This window comes from Manihot esculenta, chromosome 8 (genome assembly GCF_001659605.2).
Source record: "Manihot esculenta cultivar AM560-2 chromosome 8, M.esculenta_v8, whole genome shotgun sequence".
In the NCBI taxonomy this organism is placed as follows: Eukaryota; Viridiplantae; Streptophyta; class Magnoliopsida; order Malpighiales; family Euphorbiaceae; genus Manihot; species Manihot esculenta.
The window spans coordinates 32,397,947-32,424,777 of record NC_035168.2 but is presented as its reverse complement, the minus strand read 5'-3'; the positions used below and the strand labels follow the sequence as shown (position 1 = coordinate 32,424,777).

Here is a 26,831-nt window from a genome sequence, read left to right as displayed (position 1 = left end):
TATTTCAATAAATTAGTTTAGGATGTGGAAGACACTTCTCACAATCCAAATTCCTCCTTAGTTCTAGTTTGATTAGGAAACGTTCGCTAATCAAACACTAGTTAACAAGTTGCCAATGAACGTGCTTGGGGCTTTTAGCATCGAACAACTGTTAACTGTATTAAGACTTAGAGAAACCTAATTCTAACCTTGCCAACTGCGTGGTCAAGTTTAGATTATGCAACTTGATTAAATGTGTGTTTAAATAATCTAAGCAATTACGGACCTAAATTATTCAAACAATTGTTACTCAAGCAATTAAAAGCAATAGGCCTAAATTGATTCCAAAAGCAAAGCAACAATTATAGAAAGATCAAATTGCATAAATATTGAAAATAAATAGAAGTTTAACAGTTGAGATTTAAATCTCCCAATTCATCACAAATCTGAATTTTCCAACTTCAACTAGAAAGGAATGAATGTAGCCACTCATGGTGGACAAAAATACAAAAGAAAGAAGAAAAGAAGAAGGAGACAAGCTTGCTGTGCTTTCTGCAGAATTTCTGCTGTGGAGAGAAGATATATTTGCTGGTTTGGGCTGCCTACTTTTATAGGTGAGGAATCCCAATCCAATTAGGTTTTGGAATCCTAAATTGGATTGGTACTTGTCTTTGATCTCTTCTTTAATTGTGAATAAATCTTCTTCTTGAGGAGGTCTATCTTGAGAGTGACTCTTTGAGATGCCCTAGGATTGATCTTGAAGTGTTTGAGAGGGGTTAGGACTTCTTTATTTTAAATCTTGAATTTCTGCACTTTTTCGCCTCTGCTGTCAATTTCTGCTGTCAATGTGATTGGGGCGGTGATTTGGGCAGATCGCTGCCCCAATCGCTTTCTGTGAGTCAGTCCAGTTTTTAGCTTTCTGTCTCTGCTTGCTCCGCTTGATTTGGGCAGTGATTTGGGCAAATCGTCATGCCCAAATCATTTCTGCGTGTTGCCTCCGGGTTTCTGTTCCTGCGGGTGACTTGGCCAATTCATTGACCCAATCAGTCTCCTGTGAGATAGTTCAGGTTTCTACTTTAGCTTGATCTGGGCAGTGATTTGGCCAAGTTACTGACCCAATCACTTTTCTTGTCATTTTCTGCACTTTTTCTCCAGTTTTTCAATTTCTTCCTTTTCTACAAAAACATAACAAAAACATAAATTAAGCTGAAAAATGTGTAAATAAGCAATAATAAAGATAATAAAAATGTGGCTAATTTATGTTCGATCAAATACCCCCACACCTAACTTTTTGCTTGTCCTCAAGCAACAAACAACTTAGTCAATCAAGCTCCTTTTTCTTTTGAACCTAAGTACCACATAATCAGCCCCCCTAGACAGTGTAGAGTACATGCACCAAGGTTGTTTTTCTCTTTTCCTTGTTTCCCCTTACCTATCATGGTCAAAGGAAAGATTTTTGATTCAATTATGCTTATTCTCTTTGTATAAGCTCAATGCAACCTCTAAGAGTGACTTGCCCTTCTTTGAGCATTTTATTTTATTTTATTTAGCAACACTTTTTTATTCTTGCCTGAAAAAGTCACTAATCTTTTTACGCGAAGGTGCATATTGGTGATACCCACCCCCGGTTACTCAGTTAGTCACTTGTTCAAGTGGCTACTAGCTCTGTTCATAGCTTATTTGGCTATAGGAACAGGTTTTATGATTTGTGCTTTTGTGCTGGTTTTTCTTTTTCTTTTCTTTTCATGACAATTTGGGCAAATCACCTCATAGGGAGTTGCACTAACTTTTTATTTGCATGTATTTATATTTTTATTTCCCTTGACCAATGCAAATTTAGAGATTCAATTCAAGAAAAGAACTTCCAAAGTGAAGGTAGCACACTATAATTGATTCAATTTAGGCTTAAAGGGGTGGAAAATCAATGGGGTCATGAGATAGGAAGCTCTTTTAACCTTGTTATCTATGCTGAGTAGAGCAAAAGCTAAGTCAAAATTCTGTGTGTGTGTGCAAAAAGTAAAAAATGTGTGAAAAAATTTTGGTGTGTGTTTATGGGGCAAAAAGATGCAAAAAGAAACAAAAAGAAAGCAAAAAGATAATGTAAACGAAAAAAAAATATAACCTAACAGTAAATACCCCCACACCTATCCCAAACATTGTCCTCAATGGTTAAACATTTATATGAAAAAAATTAATAAGGAGAAGGAAAGGGACTGCCTGATCTGTGGGCGATTTGGCCAGTGATTTGGGCAAATCACTCGCCAAATCACTGTCTGTCATGGTGGTGGGGCAGAAAATGGTCCACCAGCAGCTGCAGCATACTTTCCATGTGCTGCATCTTGTCTTCGATTCTGGTGAGATGAGCCTCCATCGAATGGTCTTGAGGTGCCTTTTATGTCCTCCAAGGTCCACCCAATTGCTTCTTTGTGCTTCCTCAACACTTCTAGGAGTTTTTCTTCTTCTTGTGGACTGAGCTGGTTGGAAATTATAGCTGGAAGTGTATTTCCAGCTCCCAAAAAGGTATATTTGAGGTGTCTTGGTAAGGGCTTCAGATCTGGTGCATTTGCTGTCTGCTGTCTGCTGGTTGATTTGGGCAGATCATCTGGTGCTGTTTCAGGTGATCTGGGCAGATCACTGTCTGTCCTGTTTGTTTGCTCCAGTGATTTGGTCAGTGATTTGGGCAAATCACCTACAACCAGCTGTGAACAGTACTCCATCTGGTCTGTCTTGGTGCTGCTGCTGTCTGTCTCTTCAAATCTGCACAAGTCAGCATTGAGTGTGTCCTCTAGATCAAAGTCAAAAATTTCTTGACTTAAATCATCAATTATATCAAGGCCATAAACAGGAGAAACATCATTGGAGAATTTCATGGCATCATAAACATTAAATTTGATAACTTCCCCTTCAAACTCCATGGTCAATGTGCCATCATGCACATCAATTTTTGTTCTGGCTGTGCTCAAGAATGGTCTCCCAAGTAGGATGTCAGAGGTGATTTTGCCCTTATCCTCCTCCATGTCAATCACATAAAAATCTGCTGGGAAGACTAGTTGGTCAACTTATACCAACACATCTTCTAGCACTCCCTTGGGATAGACGACGGATCGATCAGCCAATTGGATCACAATGCTGGTGCCCTTGAGTGTGCCTACATTCAACAAGTTAAAGATGGAAAGGGGCATGACATTGATTGAAGCCCCAAGGTCACACATGGCCTTCTTTATCCCAACGTTGCCTATTTTGCATGAAACAATGAACATTCCTCTATCCTTGCATTTGGTTGGAAGTTTTCTTTGAATGACAGCTGAGACACACTCCCCCACACTTACCTTTTCACGTTTAGCAAGTTTCCTTCGGTTGGTGCATAGCTCTTTGAGAAACTTGGCATACCTTGGAATTTGCTTCACAGCATCTAATAGGGGAATGTTGATTTCTACCTTGCGGAGTGTCTCAAGTATTTCTTTCTGCTCTTTCTCCTTTTGGGACCTTGCAAATCTCTTTGGGAAGGGAGGAGGTACCTTAAAATTTTCCATTGGTTGCTGGTCTGCCTTGGTCTGCTTGGAGCTGGACTCTGCCTGGATTATTGATTTGGGCAGATCGAATTCTGCCTTGTCTAGCGATTTGGGCAGATCACTGCTGGGCAGCTCAGTCTGCCTAGCGATTGGGTCAGTGATTTGGGCAAATTGACTGCCCTGATCACTTTCTGGCAGATTCTCCTCCATGGCCTGTTTCTTCAATTTCTCAGTCTTGCTGTCTTGCAGCTCTTTTCTACTCCTCAATGTGATGGCACTAACATTTTGTCTTGGATTTATCTCAGTTTGGGATGGTAGCTTCCCTTGTGATTCAAGTTGGCTCACTGATTTGGGTAGATCGACTTCTGCCTTCTCTTGCTGTGTGGGTAGACAACAATCTGCTTGTTGCTTCTTTGCTGGCTGTTCAGGAGCTGTTTGCCCAACTGGTCTGGGCATCCTATTTTCTGCTTGCTGAAGTGATTTGGACAGACTGTCATCTGTCTCAACTGGCTGTTTGGGGGCTGGTTCTGAAAATTTTTTGCTAAAAATTTCTAGTTTTTGGGCTGGTTCGGTTACAGCAGCTTGCATATTGTATTCTGCCATATCAGCAGGTGTTTGGGCAAACACAGCAGTGGGTGAATTTGTTTGTGCAAAAAATTTTGCAGCAGGTGCAGCAGCAGTCCTGTTTGATGGTGTAGTGGCAGATCGGATGGTAGACTCCGGATTAGTTGTTGATTTTTGGATAGCAGGTGCTGTTTCTGCAGTGTATATTTCTGATTCTGCTGGTTCAGCAACAGGCTATGCTGGGAATGTTGCTGGTTCAGAATTGTTGACAGCAGTTGCTGCCCTTGTTTCAGTAGCTTGGACAGCAATAAGAGACGCAACAGATTGTACAGATTCTGCAGCAGGGGCTTCGGTAGGTTCGACAGCAGTTGCTGTCTTTGCTTCAAAAGTTGGGATAGTATGTGTAGGAAGTGTTACAGCAACAAATTCAATATTTTTGACAGCAGGAGCTGTCTCTTGGGAACTTTCGTCATCGTCCCATAGATCTTGAAGCTCTTCCTCTCTTCTTAATATGTGCGCGTTCACTGAGTTGACCGCTTGATCCACTTGCTGTTGGAGAATTTTCCCAGAAATTTCCAATTTCCTTATCATCTCTTCAAGTTCCATATTGGAGCTTTGAAGTATTGCTTGGGCTTGATAGTTTTGGTAGTAGTTAGCCCTTGCATAGTCATAATTTGGGTGGTCCCTCCAATATGGATTATAGGTATCAAGGTAGGGATCATGTCTTGGCTGGCTATTGAATCCTCCAAAGGTATGTACTTGCTGGTAATCCTCATAAAGTGTAGGACATCGATCAGTTGGGTGTCCTACATATGTGCAAATCTCACATGGTCTGATTTGCTGAAGTTGTTGAACTTGTTGAGCTTGACCTATACCATAATTTCTCACAATAGAGGTTAGTTCAGAAATTTGAGAAGAGAGAAAAGACATACTTACCGTAGCCATGCTTGTAAGGTATTGGCAGTGCGTTCAATTTCTGAATCGTAAAGAAGATTGTCTTTACGGCCAGACCTGGTCATAAAGGGAAAATACGTTAGTTTAAATCAAATCTCCGGCAACGGCGCCAATTTTTGATAGCGGTTGTCGAAGCCGTAAAAAATAAACCTATTAAATAATCAATAATTAACTTGTAGATAGTGGCAATAGGGTCGAACCACAGGGATTTGACACCAAATATCTTCCTAATAATGACTAAGGCAAGTAAATAGCAAAAATAAAAAGGGGGTTTTGTTTTGAAGATGTAATAAAGCTAATTAACAATAGAAAGCAAATAATTTAAAGATGAGTAAATCAATAAGAGAAAAACTTCTAGTTGAAGTATGGATCTATTTCAGATTGTTTAGAATTGATCATTGATTCTTTAACACTCCTATTTATTTTAATAAATTAGTTTAGGATGTGGAAGACGCTTCTCACAATCCAAATTCCTCCTTAGTTCTAGTTTGATTAGGAAACGTTCGCTAATCAAACACTAGTTAACAAGTTGCCAAGGAACGTCCTTGGGGCTTTTAGCATCGAACAACTGTTAACTGCATTAAGACTTTGAGAAACCTAATTCTAACCTTGCCAACCGCGTGGTCAAGTTTAGATTATGCAACTTGATTAAATGTGTATTTAAATAATCTAAGCAATTATGGACCTAAATTATTCAAACAATTGTTACTCAAGCAATTAAAAGCAATAGGCCTAAATTGATTCTAAAAGCAAAGCAATAGGCCTAAATTGATTCCAAAAGCAAAGCAACAATTATAGAAAGATCAAATTGCATAAATATTGAAAATAAATAGAAGTTTAATAATGGAGATTTAAATCTCCCAATTCATCACAAATCTGAATTTTCTAACTTCAACTAGAAAGGAATGAATTTAGCCACTCATGGTGGACAAAAATACAAAAGAAAGAAGAAAGAAAGAAGGAGACAAGCTTGCTATGCTTTCTGCAGAATTTCTGCTGTGGAGAGAAGATATATTTGCTGGTTTGGGCTGCCTCCTTTTATAGGTGAGGAATCCCAATCCAATTAGGTTTTGGAATCCTAAATTGGATTGGTACTTGTCTTTGATCTCTTCTTTAATTGTGAATAAATCTTCTTCTTGAGGAGGTCTATCTTGAGAGTGACTCTTTGAGATGCCCTAGGATTGATCTTGAAGTGTTTGAGAGGGGTTATGACTTCTTTATTTTAAATCTTGAATTTCTGCACTTTCCCGCCTCTGCTGTCAATTTCTGCTGTCAATGTGATTGGGGCGGTGATTTGGGCAGATCACTGCCCCAATCGCTTTCTGTGAGTCAGTCCAGTTTTTAGCTTTCTGTCTCTGCTTGCTCCGCTTGATTTGGGCAGTGATTTGGGCAAATCGTCATGCCCAAATTATTTCTGCGTGTTGCCTCCGGGTTTCTGTTTCTGCGGGTGACTTGGCCAATTCATTGACCCAATCAGTCTCCTGTGAGATAGTTCAAGTTTCTACTTTAGCTTGATCTGGGCAGTGATTTGGCCAAGTTACTGACCCAATCACTTTTCTTGTCATTTTCTGCACTTTTTCTCTAGTTTTTCAATTTCTTCCTTTTCTACAAAAACATAACAAAAACATAAATTAAGCTGAAAAATGTGTAAATAAGCAATAATAAAGATAATAAAAATGTGGCTAATTTATGTTCGATCATATGCTATGGAAGAAGAGAAACGAATAACAAAGATACCTCCACCACAGCCAGCACCTCAGGCGCAACCTATGCCAGATGACCCTGAAGAGCCTGTTGACCCGCCGAGGAGGCCTAGGCGTAGACGTAACTCTCGCCAACAAGCTGATCCTGATGTACATACCACTGTCTTGGCAAATGTCATCATTCCGGCACCCGTTTCATTCCACACTCATCGATCATTTGGTGAGGTTGGACAGTCTTCAGCAGGACCTAGTGTTCCACAAGAAGGTGGATTATAATATACTACGTGGACACATGGTAGTTATATACCACCACCTCATATAACCCCAACACAGTGGTCCTTCCAGCAGGTTGGTATTCAAGATAAGCCATTTCAGATGTAGACCCCGATAGGTAGTACTTTTGATGTTTTTGCACGACATGGTAGCTCCATTAATGCATTTTCGGCTAGACATTCTGTGGATATTCCTTCTTCTAGCCTAGGCACACAACCATTCTCTGGCAATTTTGTACAGTACACATCGGGGCAGCAGTACTCCACTTTTGCATCTGATGATATCTATTTACCATCGCATTATACTGCAACACGAGATCCGAGCTCGGTAGCTCCTGATCTTAATATTAATCCTGCTGCTGCTGAAATTGAGGGTACAAGTGGTGACCATCGGACATATAGAACTCGACATCCACATGAACGAAGGGGATGTCCATGTGGCACGGGAGGACATTTGAGACATCATTTGGGACATCATTAGCATTATTTTTTTATTTGATCATTTGTAATTATATTATTTTATTTTTATTACATTCTATAATTTTAATTATTTATATGTTTTTTTTAAATTTTTATGATTCTTAAATATTTTTTTATTTAATTATAAATATAATTCTAATAAAAATAATAAATTCTATGAATAAATATAAAATATACGATATTATTTTTAAAATAAATATAATTATGATATTATATTTAAATAAATATAATTATAATGTTATATATATAATTTTAATTATTAAAATAAATTTATATATGATCATTATTATATTAAATTTTAATTATATTAAATAATTAATATTAATATAATTTTTATAATTATCTATAAATTTCATATATAAATAAATATAATTAATATAATATATATTAAATAAACCCTACTATTACCGCACTTTAAAAGTGCGGTAATACGTGAAATGAGAAATTGATATTATCGCACTTTTATGTAAATTGAGAAATTGATTCAATTATTGAAAATTACAGAAATTTTCAATCATTACAAAATTTAACATTTTACCGTACTTTTAGCTTGTAGTAGAATTTTAATTATTAAAAATAAATTTAAATAAAATTCTACCGCCCCGCACTTTTGCGGTAGAATTTTATTTTTTTAAAAAAATTCATTTTTTATATTAACGGCTCTCTACCACATTTTATAAGTGCGGAAGAGCCTACCACACTTATAAAGTGCGGTAGAGGCCTGATTCACCTTGGTTCAGGAAAATTTTTTCCGCAAACCAGGGTTTAAGAAATATATTTTTTATATATTTTTTTTAACTTTATTTTGCAAAAAGCCCAAAATTTTAAAGGTATATTAGGGATTTTGATGTATGAATGTTTTTTATTAGTTTTATCATTTTTATGTGAATATTTATGAAGGATATTGTATTAATATGATTTAATCAATTGAATTTTATAAATAAAAAACAAAGAAAGAAAAGAAAAGACTTGAAGAAAACCTATGTTCTTCATTTTTTCTTCTTCTTGCCGTGAATTAAGAGGAAGACTCTCATTTCTCCATCTTTTTTACACCAAATTTCTTTAAATTTCCACCTCTAATAAGTTACCTTTTTTTTTTTCTAACACCTTTTCAAGATAGAACTTGAATAAAAGAAAAGAAATCATAGAGAAAATTCAAGGGGGAGTGAGCGTGAATAGTAACCAAGTGTTCAACATTTTAAAGGTATATTAGGGATTTTGATGTAAGAATGTTTTTTATTAGTTTTATCATTTTTATGTGAATATTTATAAAAGATATTGTATTAATATGATTTAATCAAAAGAATTTTATAAATAAAAAATAAAGAAAGAAAAGAAAAGACTTGAATAAACCTATGTTTTTCATTTTTTCTTCTTCTTGCCTTAAACCAAGAGGAAGACTCCCATTTCTCCATTTTTTTTTCTACGCCAAATTTTTTTAAGTTTACACTTCCAATCAGTTACCCATTTTTTTCCAACACCTTTTCAAGATAGAACTTGAAGAAAAGAAAAGAAATCAAAGAGAAAATTCTAAGGTTGAGGGAGAGTGAATAGTAATCCAGTGTTGGAAATTTTAAAGGTATATCAGGGGGTTTTGATGTAGGAATGTTTTTTATTAGTGTTATTATTTTTATGTGAATATTTATGAGGGATATTGTATTAATATGATTTAACTAAATGAATTTTATAAATAAAAAACAAAGAAAGAAAAGAAAAGAAAAGACTTGAATAAACGTATATTTTTCATTTTTTCTTCTTCTTGCCGTGAAGTAAGAGGAAGACTCACATTTCTCCATCTTTTTTTTCTACACCAAATTTCTTTAAATTTCTACCTCCAATCAATTACCCATTTTTTCCAACACATTTTGAAGATAGAACTTGATGAAAAGAAAAGAAATGAAAGAGAAAATAAATCAAACAGAAAATAAATCAAAGAGAAAATTCAAGGTTGAGGGAGAGTAAATAGTATAAGTGTTGAAAATTTTAAAGGTATATTAGGGGTTTTTATATATGAATGTTTTTTTCATTATTTTTATCATTTTTATGTGAATATTTATGAGGAATATTGTATTAATATGATTTAAGCAAGTGAATTTTATAAATAAAAAAAAGAAAGAAAGAAAAGACTAGAAGAAACCCATTTTCTTTATTTTTTATTCTTTTTGCCGTGAACAAGAGGAAGACTCCCATTTTTTCATTTTTTTTTTCTATGCCAAATTTCTTTAAATTTGTGCCTCCAATCAGTTACCCATTTTTTTTCAACACTTTTCTAAGATAGAACTTGAAGAAAATAAAAGCAATCAAAGAGAAAATTCAAGGTTGAGGAAGAGTGAATAGTAACAAGTGTTGAAAATTTTAAAGGTATATTAGGGATTTTGATGTATGAATGTTTTTTATTAGTTTTATAATTTTTATGTGAATATTTATGAGGGATATTGTATTAATATGATTTAACTAATTGAATTTTATAAATAAAAAACAAAGAAAGAAAAGAAAAGACAAAAAAACCTATGTTCTTCATTTTTTCTTCTTCTTGCCGTGAACTAAGAGGAAGACTCTCATTTCTCCATTTTTTTTACACCAAATTTTTTTAAATTTCCACCTCTAATAAGTTACCCATTTTTTTTTCTAACACCTTTTCAAGATAGAACTTGAATAAAATACAAGAAATCATAGAGAAAATTCAAAGTGGAGTGAGCGTGAATAGTAACAAGTGTTCAAAATTTTAAAGGTATATTAGGGATTTTGATGTAAGAATATTTTTTTATTAGTTTTATCATTTTTATGTAAATATTTATAAAGGATATTGTATTAATATGATTTAATCAAATGAATTTTATAAATAAAAAACAAAGAAAGAAAAGAAAAGACTTGAATAAACCTATGTTTTCATTTTTTCTTCTTCTTGCCTTAAACCAAGAGGAAGACTCCCATTTCTCTATTTTTTTTTCTACACCAAATTTCTTTAAGTTTATACTTCCAATCAGTTACCCATTTTTTCCAACACCTTTCTGTGATAGAACTTGAAGAAAAGAAAAGAAAAGAAATCAAAGAGAAAATTCAAGGTTGAAGGAGAGTGAATAGTAATCCAGTGTTGAAAATTTTAAAGATATATCAGGGTTTTGATGTAGGAATGTTTTTTATTAGTTTTATCATTTTTATGTGAATATTTTTTAGAGATATTGTATTAATATGATTTAACTAAATGAATTTTATAAATAAAAAACAAAGAAAGAAAAGAAAAGACTTGAAGAAACCTATATTTTTCATGCAAGAGGAAAACTCCATTTCTCCATTTTTTTTCTACACCAAATTTCTTTAAATTTCCACCCCCAATCAGTTACCTATTTTTTTCCAACACATTTTGAAGATAGAACTTGATGAAGAGAAAAGAAATCAAAGGGAAAAGAAATCAAAGAGAAAATTCAAGATTGTGGGAGAGTGAATAGTATCAAGTGTTGAAAATTTTAAAGGTATATTAGAGGTTTTTATATAAGAATATTTTTTTATTATTTTTATTATTTTTAGGTGAATATTTATGAGGAATATTGTATTAATTTGATTTAAGCAAGTGAATTTTATAAATAAAAAAAGAAAGAAAGAAAAAAAGACTAGAAGAAACCCATTTGCTTTATTTTTTCTTCTTGCCGTGAATAAGAGGAAGACTCTCATTTCTCCATTTTTTTTATATGCCAAATTTCTTTAAATTTGCGCCTACAATCAGTTACCTTTTTTTTTTCAACACTTTTCAAAGATAGAATTTGAAGAAAAGAAAAAAAATCAAAGAGAAAATTCAAGGTTGGGAGAGTGAATAGTAACTAAGTGTTGAAAATTTGAAAGGTATATTAAGGATTTTGATGTAGAAATATTTTTTTATTAGTTTTATCATTTTTATGTGAATATTTATGAGGGATATTGTATTAATATGATTTAACCAAATGAATTTCATAAATAAAAAAACAAAGAAAGAAAAGAAAATACTTGAAGAAACCTATGTTCTTCGTTTTTTCTTCTTCTTGCTGTGAACCAAGAGGAAGTCTCCCATCTCTCCTTTCTTTTTTACACCAAATTTCTTTGAGTTTATACTTATAATCAGTTACCCATTTTTTTCCAACACTTTTTCCAAGATAGAACTTGAAGAAAAGAAAAGAAATCAAAGAGAAAAGAAATTAAAGAGAAAATTTAAGGTTGAGTGAGAGTGAATAGTAACTAAGTGTTGAAAATTTTAAAAGTATATTAGGGTTTTTGATGTAGAAATGTTTTTTTATTATTGTTTATTATTTTTATGTAAATATTTATAAGGTATATTGTATTAATATGATTTAACCAAATGAATTTTATAAATAAAAAAAGAAAGAAAAGAAAAGACTAAAGAAACCCATCTTCTTTATTTATTTTTCTTCTTGGCCTGAACCAAGAGTAAGACTCTCATTTCTCCATTTTTTTTCCTATACCAAATTTCTTTAAATTTCCACCTTCAATTAGTTACCAATTTTTTTCCAACACTTTTTCAATATAGAACTTGAAGAAAAAAAAATAAATCAAAGAGAAAATTCAAGGTTGAGGGAGAGTAAATAGTAACCCAGTGTTGGAAATTTTAAAGGTATATAAGGTATTTTAATGTAGGAATATTTTTTTTATCACTTTTATCATTTTTATGTGAATATTTATGAATGTATTAATATGATTTAACCAAATAAATTTTATAAATATAAAAAAAAAGAAAGAAAAGAAAAGACTAAAAGAAACCTATGTTATTAATTTTTTCTTCTTTTTGCCGTGAACTAAGAGGAAGACTCCTGTTTCTCTATTTTTTTTCTGCACCAAGTTTCTTTAAATTTTCACATCCAATCAGTTACCCATTTTTTTCAACACTTTTCCAAGATAGAACTTAGAAGAAAAGAAAAGAAATTAAAGAGAAAATTCAAGGTTGAGGGAGAGTGAATAGTAACAAGTGTTGGAAATTTTAAAGATATATTAGGGGTTTTAATGTAGGAATATTTTTTTATCACTTTTATTATTTTTATGTGAATATTTATGAGGGATATTGTATTAATATAATTTAACCAAATGAATTTTATAAATAAAAAAAGAAAGAAAAGAAAAGACTAAATAAACCTATGTTATTCATTTTTTCTTTCTTCTTGCCGTGAACAAGAGGAAGACTCCTATTTCTCCATTTTTTTTCTACACTAAATTTCTTTAAATTTACACCTTCAATTAGTTACCTATTTTTTCAACACTTTTACAAGATAGAACTTGAAGAAAAGAAAAGAAATTAAAGAGAAAATCAAGGTTGAGGGAGAGTGAATTGTAACCAAGTGTTGGAAATTTTAAAGGTATATTAGGGGTTTTGATGTAGGAATATTTTTTATTACTTTTATCATTTTTATGTGAATATTTATGAGGGATATTGTATTAATATGATTTAACCAAATGAATATTTAAATTTTCATCTCCAATCAGTTACCCATTTTTTCAACACTTTTCCAAGATAGAACTTGAAGAAAAGAAAAGAAATTAAAGAGAAAATTCAAGGTTGAGGGAGAGTGAATAATAACCAAGTGTTGGAAATTTTAAAGGTATATTAGGGGTTTTGATGTAGGAATATTTCTTTTTTTTTTTTGAAGTCAATGTAGGAATATTTCTTATCATTTTTATCATTTTTATGTCAATTTTTATGAGTGATATTGTATTAATATAATTTATTTGTTTATATTTCATGAAGAAGAAGTGGAAGAGAAGAGAGGAAACTCCAAAGGGAAAGGAAATGGAGAATAGAAAATTTAAGTTTGTGGAAGATTTTGGAAGGTTTAAAGTTTGTGCTCAACTTTATTTGAATAAAGTTAATAGTTTGTCGATTATGTTCTATTTGAAAATTTTATTACCTTAGTAGAATTAAATTAAGTTAATAATATTTTAATTATATTGCATGGTCAAAGTTTGAAGAAATGATAAACTTCATAGGCATAAAATTTTGGAATTAATATATAATTTGACCAAAATTCAAGTTATAGACAAAGTGGAATGTCTCTACTTTCTTTGATAAGGATGTAATTTGGTTAAGATATAGTAACAAGAAAATTTATTAGACTAAAGAAAGAAAAATTTATTCGGTTAAAAAAAAGTATTAAGATTAAACTAAATAAATAATACTACTTTTTATATGTTAAACGTTATAAATTAGTTAAATCAGAGTTAAATGGAAGTTGGATGAAAATAAAAATTAAAAGAAAAAGAGAAATGAGATATGATGTAACATGATAAATAGAAAAGATATTAGATTGGATGATAAAAAAATAAAAAAATAATAATAGTTAATTAATTAAGGATTAAATTATGAATTTGTTATTTATGTAGTTAAGTTAAATTAATAGATTTACATGATACGACAATATTTAAAAACAAAAATATTATTGGGATACAATGAGGTATTCTACGGGTACGGCTGATATACTCTATTGCTATAGTTATAGACTCGGCTTTTGAGCCATACAGTAATTTGTCATTTTGTGCCTTATAGATATAGCTGACTTATCTGACTTAACAATCCCATTTAAATCTATAGGAATAAAAAAGAAAATAAAAATAATAAAAATAATAAATAAATAAAAGCATTAAGAAAAAACAAAACATTTAACATGATGAGAAAAAAAAAGACTATGAAATTCAAATATATATTTCACATGTCTTTTTCACTTTTTGTGATCATGATGAATCTATTTCACATGTTTTTTTGCATTGTTCAATGGCTGTTGAGTTATGGAGACTTGCTAGTTTTTCTGCTGTTGATTTTCCTATATTCATGGATGTCTTTATTCATATTTATAATACTTTTGGCAGAGAAAGGACATCACGTATGACTATACATGCATGAAAATTATGGCATGCCAGGAATGAAAGATTGTGGATCAATAAAGTTTTGTCACCTAGTGAGGTTCATCATGCTGCTAGTTCCTATTTTAATGATTATGTGGCTTCACTTGTGGCTCGGCCAAGGACGTTATCCCACCCATCTGTTCCTCGTGTGCTCCCATTGGTTGAGGCTACCACTCTTGAAGTTGATTGGATTGCATTCATTGATTGCGCAGTCTTTGCTAGTGCTGATTTGTTCGGTTTTGCAGCAGAATTTGAGGACTTGGAAGGCTTCTTTTCCATTGCAATTTCGGATTTCTATGAGGGGGGTGGGCAACCTGTTATTGCTGAAGCTTTGGCCTTGCGTCAATGTTTATCTTATGCTAGAGATTGTTTTCATCAGGCTGGTTGTATTTTTACGGATAACCAATCCTTAGCCTTGGCTATTCGCTCTCCTCTGGATGACTTTTCGGAGTTTGGATTAGTTGTTTCTGATTGCAAGGATGCTATGCGGTATCATGGTAACATTCATGTTCGTTGGGTACGGCGTTCAGAAAATAGAGCCGCCCATTTATTAGCTAGAGAGTCTATTCATCATGGTAGATTCAAGATTTGGATTGACATTCCTCATTGTCTCTTGGATTATTATTCTACAAGATAAATAAAGTCTTTCTTGATTAAAAAAAATATATGTATATATATGAAATAATAATGATTTAGAATTATTTCAAATTATTTGCTATATAGTTTATTGTCATTTGTTTGATTTACCATTGATAAATGAATTTTGATTTAAATGTTTTATTTTAAAAAATAATGGAGCACCACTAAGCAATTTGCTTAGCGTATAGTAATTTATTTTTTCTCGTACAGGTTGTAGTTCCAAGGTCCAGTAGATCAAGATCTGCATCAACTCAACCAGAGTTACATCATTCACTATCTTGGGGTATATTTTGCAAATTTCATATAAAGTTGATTTTGGAAATATGGCATATGAATAAAGTTTTAGAGATGAAGTTGTATATGGTTGTGAATTAGATGTATTTGAAGATTTTAATTTTGGTGTATAGATTGGTTATTAGTATAAGTTTTTGTGTTGAGATTAATGAGATGGTTTATGAAGTATTTAATTTGAGTTGAATTTGTGTTGATGTTGAAAGAAGTTTGGGGATTAAGGATGAAACTTCATAGAAGTGTGAGAAGTTTATATAAGTGATTTTATAACAGGTGAAATTAAGCCCATATGTCAAGAGAAACTCTATTAGATTTTGAGTAAAAAAAAGTTATGAATTACATGATATAAATTAAAGAAAAAATAAGAGAATTATCCCAAAATGTTATGTTTCCTCCTTGCTATTAAATAATCGGGTAGGGGGTGTTACATAAAAACTCATTAATAATTGGAGGAATATTTTAATTAAAATTTTAAAAATATAAAGGCTAGTTAGTTAGTTTTACAGTAGTACAAAATTAAAAATTAAATTTTTTTAGATGTTGATACAATAACAAAAACAACTGTATCTAGTCTAGTAGAATGTGGACTCTCCTCTCTTCTCTCTTTTATATTTATTGCATTGTTACATTGATACTTAATAGTAATAATGTTTTATTTCAAAAAAAATACTAATTTATTTTTAGTAATGATGGCAAAGGACATTGTCTATTTTTTAAAAAATTTTAAATGTAACTATTATAGTTATTACCGTTTTAGTAGAGCTTGGCTATGGAAGTTCCATCATAATCAACCGTTAACATCTAATCATTTGAATAATTTTTCCACTGTGAGAGCCGATGAAGCAAGTTAGCACTTAAAACGACACAATATTATTATGTGCTTTAGTTTTTTTTTTCTTTTTTTTTGTCCAAAGATAAGATTATAATCAAAGGAGATATAAAAGTCCAAATACAACACCCGTACCTAGCAAAAAAAAGGCTTCCGAGCCAACAATTACAAGTTATGGATAACAAATAGAAAATTATCAGTACAATGGCCAAACCAATCACATTCAAAGGTCAAGCATACTGCAGTCCTAGCTTATGGAGATAGAAAATCTCTAGACTTCTACTCCTAAGGTTGCAACAGAATCACAATGGTTGTTGGAGAAGCAAACCAAATGTAGATACTCCCAAACTATACATAAACATTAGAAATCAAAATAGAAAGAGATTGAGGAGTACAACTAAGTCTTCATCTGAGTTATGAAAGGGGATGCCTGAAGAGCTCATCGGTAGTTTCTGTGTCTTAAGGGTTGACCATTCAAGCCAAAGAGATTGAGATAAAACCCCGAGCTTCTCGTATCAGACCTATAACTTGAACCCTTCACACAATCGAAAATCCGCTAGCAACCAATTGAGGCACCAAAAATAAAGAGGATGAAGAGTAAAAAAAAAAAAAGCCTTCTTAAGAGAAGAAAATCCCTTTTCTTTTTGAAGCAACCAAAATCCGATTCTAGAGAAACGGTCATTAAATTCTATAACTTGAATGTAGAAAATAAATAAACAACCTAATAAAAGCTAAATAAAAACTAATAGATTTAAATAATTACTCTCTTATGAAGCTCAAAACTATTGAAACAAAAAAACTCATTTGCCTATAACTTTTACTTAAAAATGGAGAGTAGATAAACCCACTTTTTGAGTAAAGGAAGAGACGATCATTTCTCGCAGAAGCAAATGGACGGCTTGTAGATACTAGGAGTGATGAGAGAGTTTTCTCTTTAGCAAAACTAGAGAAAGACAAGTTCAATTAATTTGAAATTAAAAAATTAAAAAGTCAAAAATTCTTTTTAAAAAATGAAATTCAAGTTATTATATTAAAAACTCAAAATAAAATTGAATTAGATCCGTTTAATTCAATTTTTTTAAAACCAAATTATGCTTACCCTAGTTTCTAAAGTTATAAATTCTCAAATATGAATCCCATGAAACCAATTGCCAAATAAAAAAAAAAAAATTAAGGGCATATTTAGATATAAAATTTAAAATTTAAGGATTTAATTGGAAAAATAATGAGGGCTTCATTGAGCTTCGCAAAAGATCAGGGACGAATTAATACTTTCAGTAAGTATTTTCTAGAAATGATTTTCGTGCTTGGAATCTAAAAACGAGACTGAATGGACACGGTAGAGACGGGAGAAGAACGAGGACCTGTCCCTCTCTATTCGGGAAGACAAATATCTCTAGAGAGAGAGACGGAGTAAATTCGTTGCCTTGGATATTCTCCGAGAAAATAAAAAATTAAACCCGTGGTTCAATCGAGGGTTTGCGAGAGAGCTCCGCACACACACATGGATCAGATACTGAACAAGGTTGGATCTTATTGGTTGGGCCAGAAGGCCAGCAAGGAGTTCAATTCTGTCGGCGATGATATTAACGTACGTTTCCTTTCCCTTTCTCTCCTATTTGGATCTTCTTCTCAGTAATCAACTTGCCAATTTGTTTTATAACTTCGATCTCATTATAATCTCTTTCGTTTCCTTTTCTGTGCATAGTTGTTTACATATTAGCGATTTTCCCTCTTCAGCTACGTAAATGAAAAGGATTTTTCATTATGAGATTAATAATTGCTATATTAGTAAAGGGATTACTGTAATTTTGCAAAATCTTATGTCTCTGCTGATTAGATTCTAATTTATCTTACTGGCATGGACAAAATATTGGGGATTATTTGGAAACATATTGAAATGCGTTTTGTTTTTCCGTAAAACTAATATAAAATGAGCTTTTAATCCAAATTGAAGCTGTTTTGATTTCATTGAACCACTCATTAGTTGCGAATCGGTACTTAGGAATACGATAGTTAATTAAATAGTTGGAAATGTGGTAATGCTGGAGGTTGATGATAAATAATTGCTCAGAATACTTTAAACTAATGTTGAGGAAATGATCAGTGAGACATTTTAATGTGTAAAATGCTTGATGATAGTAGAGCAGAAGTTTACATTTACGCATAAACCAAGAAGCCAATGGAATCTCTTGACCTATTTCACTAACCGAAGTACTAAACTTTCTGCAGCTATAATTGTGATGATTAATATTGGGATCATTTTTGTGTAATAAGAAATTTAAGGACTAAAATTTGACTAGATATTATGATTAGAGGTTGGAAAATGTATGACGTGTTAATTCGATATTTGTTTTGGAATTGTTTTTAATGTTATGAAAAACCAATTTGAATTATGAACCAATATGAATTATATTATCTTTTCATTTTAAATTATTCTTGATAATGTTAGTGCTCATGCACGTAAATATATTGCCTTCTTGTATCTCTGCTCATCCTCTGTGCTCTGTTTTTGTTGCATCAGTCGTTAGTTCAATTTTCAGATGACATTTTTTCTGCTGTTTCACAGTCACTATCGAGCAGTATTGAGGGAGGAACCAAATGGTTAGTCAACAAAATAAAAGGTTGTTTTTTCTTTTCTTTTCTTGCTCTTTTATTTTCCTCCACTGACTTTGCATTCTTCTATTTTGTTTATTAAGTTATGTCCTAGTGCCATAATACCCTTTTTCCCAACAAATCCTATTGCCATGTGCAATTCTGAAGCTTGATGCTTTGGTTATTTTGTGCTACTTTTGTGTTCAAATAACTCTGACTCCCACGTTTTTATGATAACCCTGATGTCAACCATAGGAGAATGTTGTACCCTATTGATTTGAATAGGATTACCTTTGGGAAAGTTAATCCATTTGGAACCTTAAATAGGTTCAAATTGACTTAGCATGTATTGTACTTCAGATGTTAGATTTCATAATTCTGCAACTTATTCATTTGGTTGTGTTGTGTTCTATCAATCCAAGTTGGATGCTCATCTTGCCTGTAGAAAGAATGTCAAGTAACTTTATTGTTCAGTATCTAAATGAATTCGCCCCACTTCCTTCATTGCTTTATACATGTCTGGACTTCCTGAAAAAAGTAATTTCCCTACTGATATCGTTTATTTATCTTTTAGGCAATTCCTAATTACAACTTTCAATAGGTCAAGCAATATTGTATAAATAGTTCATATGTGAAATCCAGATCATTTGCTAATTAATGAGGTCTAGGATTTAAGTTGCCAACCTCCCCATCCCCAAGGCAGGATGATAGCCAACTAGGCTCAGCATGTTTGGTTTGACATTGTGGGAAGAACCATTTGCTACTGATTGAAGGCTGATTAAGTTGAGCAGCTACCTCGTGGCTCTAATCCGGCCTTAGTCTGGGAACTCACCTAGTTGAGTGGCACTGGAATTTCTTGGATAAGTTGTCATTCTTGTCTACAGCCTCATGCATAGAGTTATCAATTTAATGAAATACTAACATATTATGGCAGCCTTGGCATTAATTTAATGGAACAACATTTTTTTGCACAGGAAAAATGCAAAAGTCTTTGCCAGAACTGCTCAAGGAGTATGACTTGGCTATAGGAATCTTCCCTCGAGATGCTACCAACTATGAGTTTAACGAGGAGACGGGAAAACTTACTGTCTTTATTCCCTCAATCTGTGAAGTGGGTTACAAGGATTCATCTGTGTTGCGTTTTTTCACCGCTGTGACTGGGTATTTGGAGAAAGGAAAACTAGCTGATATTTCGGGGATGAAGACTAAAGTGATGATTTGGGTTAAAGTGACTTGTATAACTTCTGATGGATCAAAGCTCCATTTCACAGCTGGAATGAAGAAAACCAGGAGTAGAGAGGCTTATGAGGTCCTGAGAGATGGAGTGAGTGTTGACAAATTCTAAAATTGTAAAAAATGCTTCTTAGACATGATGTTGTGAACGATTCCTTTATCATTGCATCTGAATCTTCTTGCTCGCCTCTCTCACCTTACGAGTACAACTTGAACTGAATTGCATTTGTGACTTCCTTTGATATTAGATCACCCAAATAAACCGAGTACCAACATGCGAATTCGTTTACATTTTCTTAGAAATTTGGACGTTTTGAGATTTGAGACCAAGCGAAGTGATATGGCCCGTGAGTTACATTTGTTCTAATCTTTAAGTTTTTCAAGATGAGAGGACAAAATATTGGATTAAATCCTTACCCTCTCATTGTCGAACGTTATAACCAGTGAAAAATTATTCCACATAACTGGAAACTGTAATTTGTCTGCAAATGGATTTCTTCCAATAAGATACAAGTGAAAAGAAGAGCCAACTTCTCTTCAAGGTTTATTATTATTGGACTCGAGTCTTCATGATATACATGTAAATCGGTTTTTTATTTTTTCTTGCTCCTTTTCTTCCTTTTTGGCTTGACCTTACCAATAGGTTTTAAAATGAATTTATGGTAAGATTGGAGCGGATGATGGTACTGTAATTTGAAGCCGTTGAAGGTGCAGATGCAATAAATAGGCAAAATCCTCAGTTACCGTTAAGCTGTTGAAAGAAGTTTTTGGAGGCTTCATACGTGGACCAGCTGATGGCAGCAGCAGGAGCATGGAAGAGCATCCTGGGTATCCATCCCCTCATAAGCCCATGGTACCCATCCTTCTTAACTATGGTCTTAATCACATTCCCCATTGAGCCACTACTAAATCTATGACATCCACAAACTCCCTGTCTCACCATCAAAAGCTCAGTCATTCGTATTGCACAAATAAATATTAATTATGACTTAATTTACTTTAATTATTTATTACTTTTTAACGTTCCCATGCTCTGCTAAAATCTAAAGTTACCTCAGTTAAAAGCTATAATAAATAATAATAAAATAATAAAATCTAACGTTACCTGGCACTGCAACTGCGTTTTCACCACATCAAGCGGGGTAGTAAGTGCAGCAGCCAGAGCTCCAGCAGCTGCACCTGCGGTGGCATGAACCACTAGCCTCTCGTCACTAGCACTCTCCGGGGACACCTCCATCAACGCCCTCTTCGCCGCTTCATAAGTCGTAAAATAAACAGCAGTAAACGGCGCGTTCATAATAACTGTAGTTCTATACGACGCGTAGAACGCCCCAGCTCCCTCCTCCATCAGCACTCTCTTAACGCAATCCCCGACTCCCTTGTACGGACTGCTCTTCAGCTGCAGCCTCTGCTTCACCATGTCCATCGGGGTGAACACTGCATCGCTCGCCACCGTCGCGAAAACGCCGGAGACAGCGTGAGCCATTGAATTATTCGGGTCCCCACGGGAAAAGAACTGCTTGCAAAGCTCGTACACGGAGAAGTAGACGGCGTGAGCAGGTCCAGCTCCGAGTCCCATAGCACCGATACCTCGATAGAGTCCAGCTGGGCCCTCGAGTTTCAAGATAGAGCCAAGAGATTGGCGCACTCCAATAGAGTGAGGCGGGCAAGACCCTCCAAGAACTTGCATGCGAGTCTTGAGTGTATCAACAGGAAACATGGCCATGTGTTCGACGGAGCCAGCTATGGAACCAGCAATCATGTATTGCCAGAAACGAAGGCCGTCATGGGAGACGGAGATATCGGGAATCTCGGGATGGTGGAAGTCAGGAGCGCGATATTTCGGAGAGGCATCGGTGGCCATGGGTGAGGGAAAGAATGAGGGACGGAAAAATTATGATGAGGGGTATAAAAGGGGAAGTGGATGATTGAGGGGCGGGAATCGCTTTCGGAAGGAGTGATGGGATTGGGTTGTCGCCATGCACAGTAACTTATCTCTTAATGCTAAGAGAGATTTTAGAATATAAATATGGAATTGAGAAAGAGACAGTCAATTGAAAAAGAAGTTGCAGAAAGGAATCATCAGGGGAAGATAATGGAAACAGTTTTCATGATTTTCTCTTTTTGCTCAACCCGGACTTAACTTTTTTTTTTTTTTTTTTTTTTTTTTTTCCCACTGTCTGTAGACTTCACTCTAGATAAACTGTTTTGGGCTAATATAAACTGTGTAGAAGGGAATTGGTATATTATTTTAATTTTAATTTGGTAATAATTTAAAATATAGAGTTTTTATATTTATATAAATCCAAATAATAATAAACAAAAAAAAAAAAAAGGAAACCGTTATCAGCGAGGATTTTCCACCAAGTTTGGAATAGAACAAATAATTCATTGATATTGCGATTTCCATTCCAAAATTGATAAACACCACTAATCATCCGAATAGCCAAATTAGCCCATCACAGAGACGTGTGTTGTCCACAAGACTCTCAATCTCTCTCTCTATGAATCTGATTCATTATAGATTAAATAATTATATAATTCACATAAAATTAAAAAAAAATAATTATTTTTATCGTAAAAAATTATAAAAATTTTATGCAGTAATTTTTTTATAAAAATAAATGTCCCATAAATAAGTAAAAAAATTTGACATATTTGGCAGCTAATATATATAGAGAAAAGAATCGCAATCAAGAGAAGAAGAAAGAGTTGAAAAATATCTGGTGTAGAGAGCATGACGCGTGGTAGCCACAAGCATCTTAATTCTTCAATCTTGAAAAATCAAAATTAATTTACAGATTGACAATGAAGGAATCGTCGGATGTGTGGGAGAGAAAGGTCCCCTCTCTTCAATCTCAAATCGCATCTTTGGTAGCTTTAATTCAAGATTGATAGATTATTCCTTGCGTGCTTGCTTGAATACTGCCATTCTTAAACTTACCTCTCCTCTCCTTTTTACCTTCATCATTTCTTCAAAACTATCTCCTCAATCTCAATCTTCATCTTTTCTCAATTTAGATTAACCCATTCATGCTCAGGTTATATATTTTTTAATAAGATTAATTTTCAAGAATATGACTTAATTTCTATGGGGAGGGAGGGTAATCAGGAATTCTATGCTCAAGTGAGAAATCTGAACGGTCCTCCAAGGTATATATGGGAGAGGGTGGAGATCTAAACCAACCAAATTCTCACCTCATGGAGCAAACACTGCGAATGCCTGACTGGGATTGAATTGAGAATAACTTGCTTAATTTTATTATGTTTTAATTCTTTTGCTATGAGCCATTTCCTCTTACTCTTATATGATCATGAACAGATGTGCTAACTTTTGGTTAACTAATTTGAACAAAAGTGCAAAATTCACCAAGTGAAAAACTATCACAAAGAAAGAGCATGGTGTAAAGGCATTAAGAGAAATATGGAAAGTTCCGAAAGGATTTCTGGGTGTGCTTATTTATGTTGTTATCTGGACTATATGGATTCAACAATCTCAACCAAGCGACTATATGCATGGATTCAACAATCTCAACCAAGCTTCACTCATACTTACTGCATAATTTTTTACAGAGTATTTGTTTGGATTAAATGTAAATATCTACACTTTTCATATTTAGGTCCTCTGCTGAGATGGGTTAATGAGAAAAAACGACCTTTTACTGTTTGGTCTCCCCTCCCCTTTTAATTATATCAAATGGAATACATATGGTTCAGCCTTTGGGAAGCATTGGTGGAGTTCTTCATGATCATGAGGAAGCCTTTATTTGTCTATTTTCATGTCCTAGTGGCATTCATGACTCTAATACAACTAAATTATGTGTTGTCCTTAAAGTTTTAGAGACTTCTACACAAGATCACTCTTTGTGCGTGAATGCAAAACATATTTTTATTGAAGTAAATATTCTATCTTGGATGGATGCCTCTAACTCGAGCCCATTGAGTCTTAGATCACTGGAGGAAATTCTTTCCAAAACTCCTTTGAAGACGTCTAAAGAACTAGATCTAGTATCCTTTTTAATAGATTCAGTTGCATCTCTAATAACTCTCCCATCCAAAATATTTGTAACATCTTGTGATATGGTCATATATAATATAGAATCATAAATAAGCAACTAAAAGAAAAATACACATGTATATATAAAAAAATTGCTTAACTGTGATAAATTTATATGATATACTTTATATATCTCAATTTTTATTGTTTTGTTATTTATATATGATGCGGTCAAAAAATAGAGCTGTATTGTGATTGGCTAGACCTGCAAGAAAGAGAATGTGAGGTGGTGGATAACTATAACAACCACTTCGACGCTCAAGTTAGTATACTGGAGAATAGGGTGAATGTAATGCATTGTTTAGAACTTGAGTAGTGTAAGAATTGCGTACATTTGTCTCTGTGATCCTTCTCTTTTTATACGGTAAGAAAATGGAGATAAATATAGCATTTCTTGATAATCCAGCAATGATGTGACCGACTGCTTGATAAGGAATACCGCTGGCTAATAGGTTGATGGTCCCATAATTATAGGCGTAATGGGGATACGTTGGATTGTACCTGATAATAGTAACTTTATGCTGAGACTCGACCTATCCAGGGGAGAGCGAGTCTTGACGATAAATTGAGTGTTAAGGTTTTCGGGTCTTTCTTTTCTCGGGTGGGACCGCGCTACTCACTTATTATATCCTTGCCATGTGGACCTGTTCTGTGTTGACAGCTCATAACTTGCTTTGGGAGACTCTTGTGCAGCATTAGAGGTCCCCCAGCTGGTCTTCAATTCTTTAGATTCCAATGTGACAATTTGTCTTTTCGGTCTGGGATACGTAGCATGATTTAGTTGGTCTTCACTGTTTGCATCGTTTTGCCTATCTTTGCCCATGATGATTGCCTTATTTCTCGAGCCGTATTAAAAAATTTATCGGCTACGCTACTGTATAAGAACCCTTTTTTCTCTACTTTTGCTTACAACTATCGTTTGTGGAAGAAATGAATAGGGGTACTTTCTTTTCTTCTCTTGAGGATAGGCAGATTCATGCGGAGGATATCATCATGGTCTACGAAGAGCAGCTGAAGACGGATCTTCATGAAGGTGCAAGCATATTGCTCAACTCTGTGTATTGACTGAAGACTGCAACCAGCTTGACTATAATAGTTTTTAGTGCCGTGACCCCTGGGAGGTGAGTTGGATTGTGCAAGATTGATTCTGAAGGCCAAGCTAGGAAGGCAGTTGGAGAAACGGTCCTTTTCATAAGATTTTACCTGGATAGATGACATCTTTCTAGAGGATAAGATCAAGCAAGAGGGCGAGGGGCAGGTTGAGGAGAAACTCGCCGACCGGGTCTTTGCTAATGACGAAATAGATGTTTAGAAAATTCTGATGTAATAGAGACCTATGAGGAGTAAACTGAAGTCCTCCTTCTCCCCCTGTGATCTTTTATAATGAAAATACATATTTTGCATATCTATTCATAGGCGTTTGTATGTTCCGTATTTGTTCTGTGCCCTCGTCGCTACCAACGACTTAAATAATCTTTTAACAATTGGCCAAGGGGTTACCGCCTAACCAAATCATAAACCTGGTGACCACTATTTTTTTGCCCAAGAAAGAGGGCTAATGCAGGTTCACTTAGTAGGGCTTAATATTCGGTTAGCAGTCATAAAATAATTTGGCGGATTTTTACAAAACAAGGTCAATAACTGGACATGTGGCCTAGCAGACTCCCACCTTCCAATCATAAAATGCCTTGGAGAAATTTTGCAATATGGGACTTACACTCGATCACGTGTCTTAAGAGTTGGTCATAAGACTCACCTCATCAAACATTAATCTTTGATTGACATCTTCATCTTTTGGGGATTGACACCCACAAGTTTGCCTGTCAATCGATTGTCCGATAGCCTTGCATAAGATACTTTATTTTACGAGACTAATACCCGTATCGTGACCTGATGGAACTTGCCTTGTGCCTGGCATGAATGACTTGATTAATGGGACCAACGCCTAGTCTTCTGGCCTGGCTTATACTCGCTTTGTGGCCTGGCCCAGTGGATACTGCCTTGTGGCATTGATTAGTGGGACTAACATCTGGATTGCAATATGGTAGAACTCGCGTTGTGACCTGGCCTAGCGGAATCCGCCTTATGGCCTTGATTAATGGGACTAACAATCAAATTGTGGTCTAGTAGAACCCATTTTGTGGTCTTGATTAGTGGGACCGACGCTCAAATTGTAATCTGGCAGAATCCGCCTTTTGACTTTTGACCTTGATTATTGGGACTGACACCTAGATTCTGGTCTAGTGGAACTCGCCTTGTGGCCTAGCTTGACAGAACCTGCCTTGTGGCCCCCTCTTGTCTCCTTAATCTTTTTTTAGGAAGGCAATCCCAAAGTTCCTTGTCACTGAAGAACACAACATATGAAAAAAATACATTGTTAACTTGTTATTGATAAAATTTTCTCCAATTACAGATATTCCAAGAATGGGAAATGATTCAACCATCTAGCTTGGCTAGCTTATAGGATCTTGGCGAATGACCTTCGAGACCCTAAATGGTCCTTTTTAGTTCTCACTCAACTTACTAAACCTGGCACTACCATTTATTACATTTGTTCTTTTAAGGACTAGGTCTCCTACAGCAAAAGCACGCGGCCTGACCTTACTGTTGAACATTCTGGACATTTTTTTTCTATAAATTACCATTTTGATTGCGGCCTTTCCTCATAGGAATTTGACTTGATCCAAGTTGAATTGTATTTCTTCGGGATTTTTGAAATTTCAGGGTGTTGTGTCTTGAAACTGCTTACTTAGATTTCCATAGGGATGACTGCCTCGGCTCCATATATAAGAGAAAAGAGCATTTCTCTTGTGGTTGTCCTAGAGGTTGTCTTGTATGCCCATA

General features: G+C 34.1%; 2 protein-coding genes across 2 annotated transcripts; one reads left to right on the top strand and one right to left on the bottom strand.

The window, feature by feature from the left end:
* Window positions 1-17,418: 17,418 nt before the first annotated feature.
* On the top strand, window positions 17,419-20,125 carry LOC110621185 (uncharacterized protein At5g01610). The gene is made up of 3 exons (XM_021765335.2): window positions 17,419-17,693; window positions 18,672-18,726; window positions 19,672-20,125. The coding sequence occupies exons 1-3, from the start codon at window positions 17,607-17,609 to the stop codon at window positions 20,040-20,042; spliced, it is 513 nt and encodes a 170-aa protein (XP_021621027.1). The 5' UTR covers window positions 17,419-17,606; the 3' UTR covers window positions 20,043-20,125.
* Window positions 20,126-20,395: 270 nt separating this feature from the next.
* On the bottom strand, window positions 20,396-22,037 carry LOC110621184 (mitoferrin). The gene is made up of 2 exons (XM_021765334.2): window positions 21,036-22,037; window positions 20,396-20,861 (listed from the first exon to the last, which is right to left on the bottom strand). Exons 1-2 carry the CDS (start codon window positions 21,792-21,794, stop codon window positions 20,667-20,669), a joined length of 954 nt encoding a protein of 317 aa, XP_021621026.1. The 5' UTR covers window positions 21,795-22,037; the 3' UTR covers window positions 20,396-20,666.
* Window positions 22,038-26,831: the final 4,794 nt, after the last annotated feature.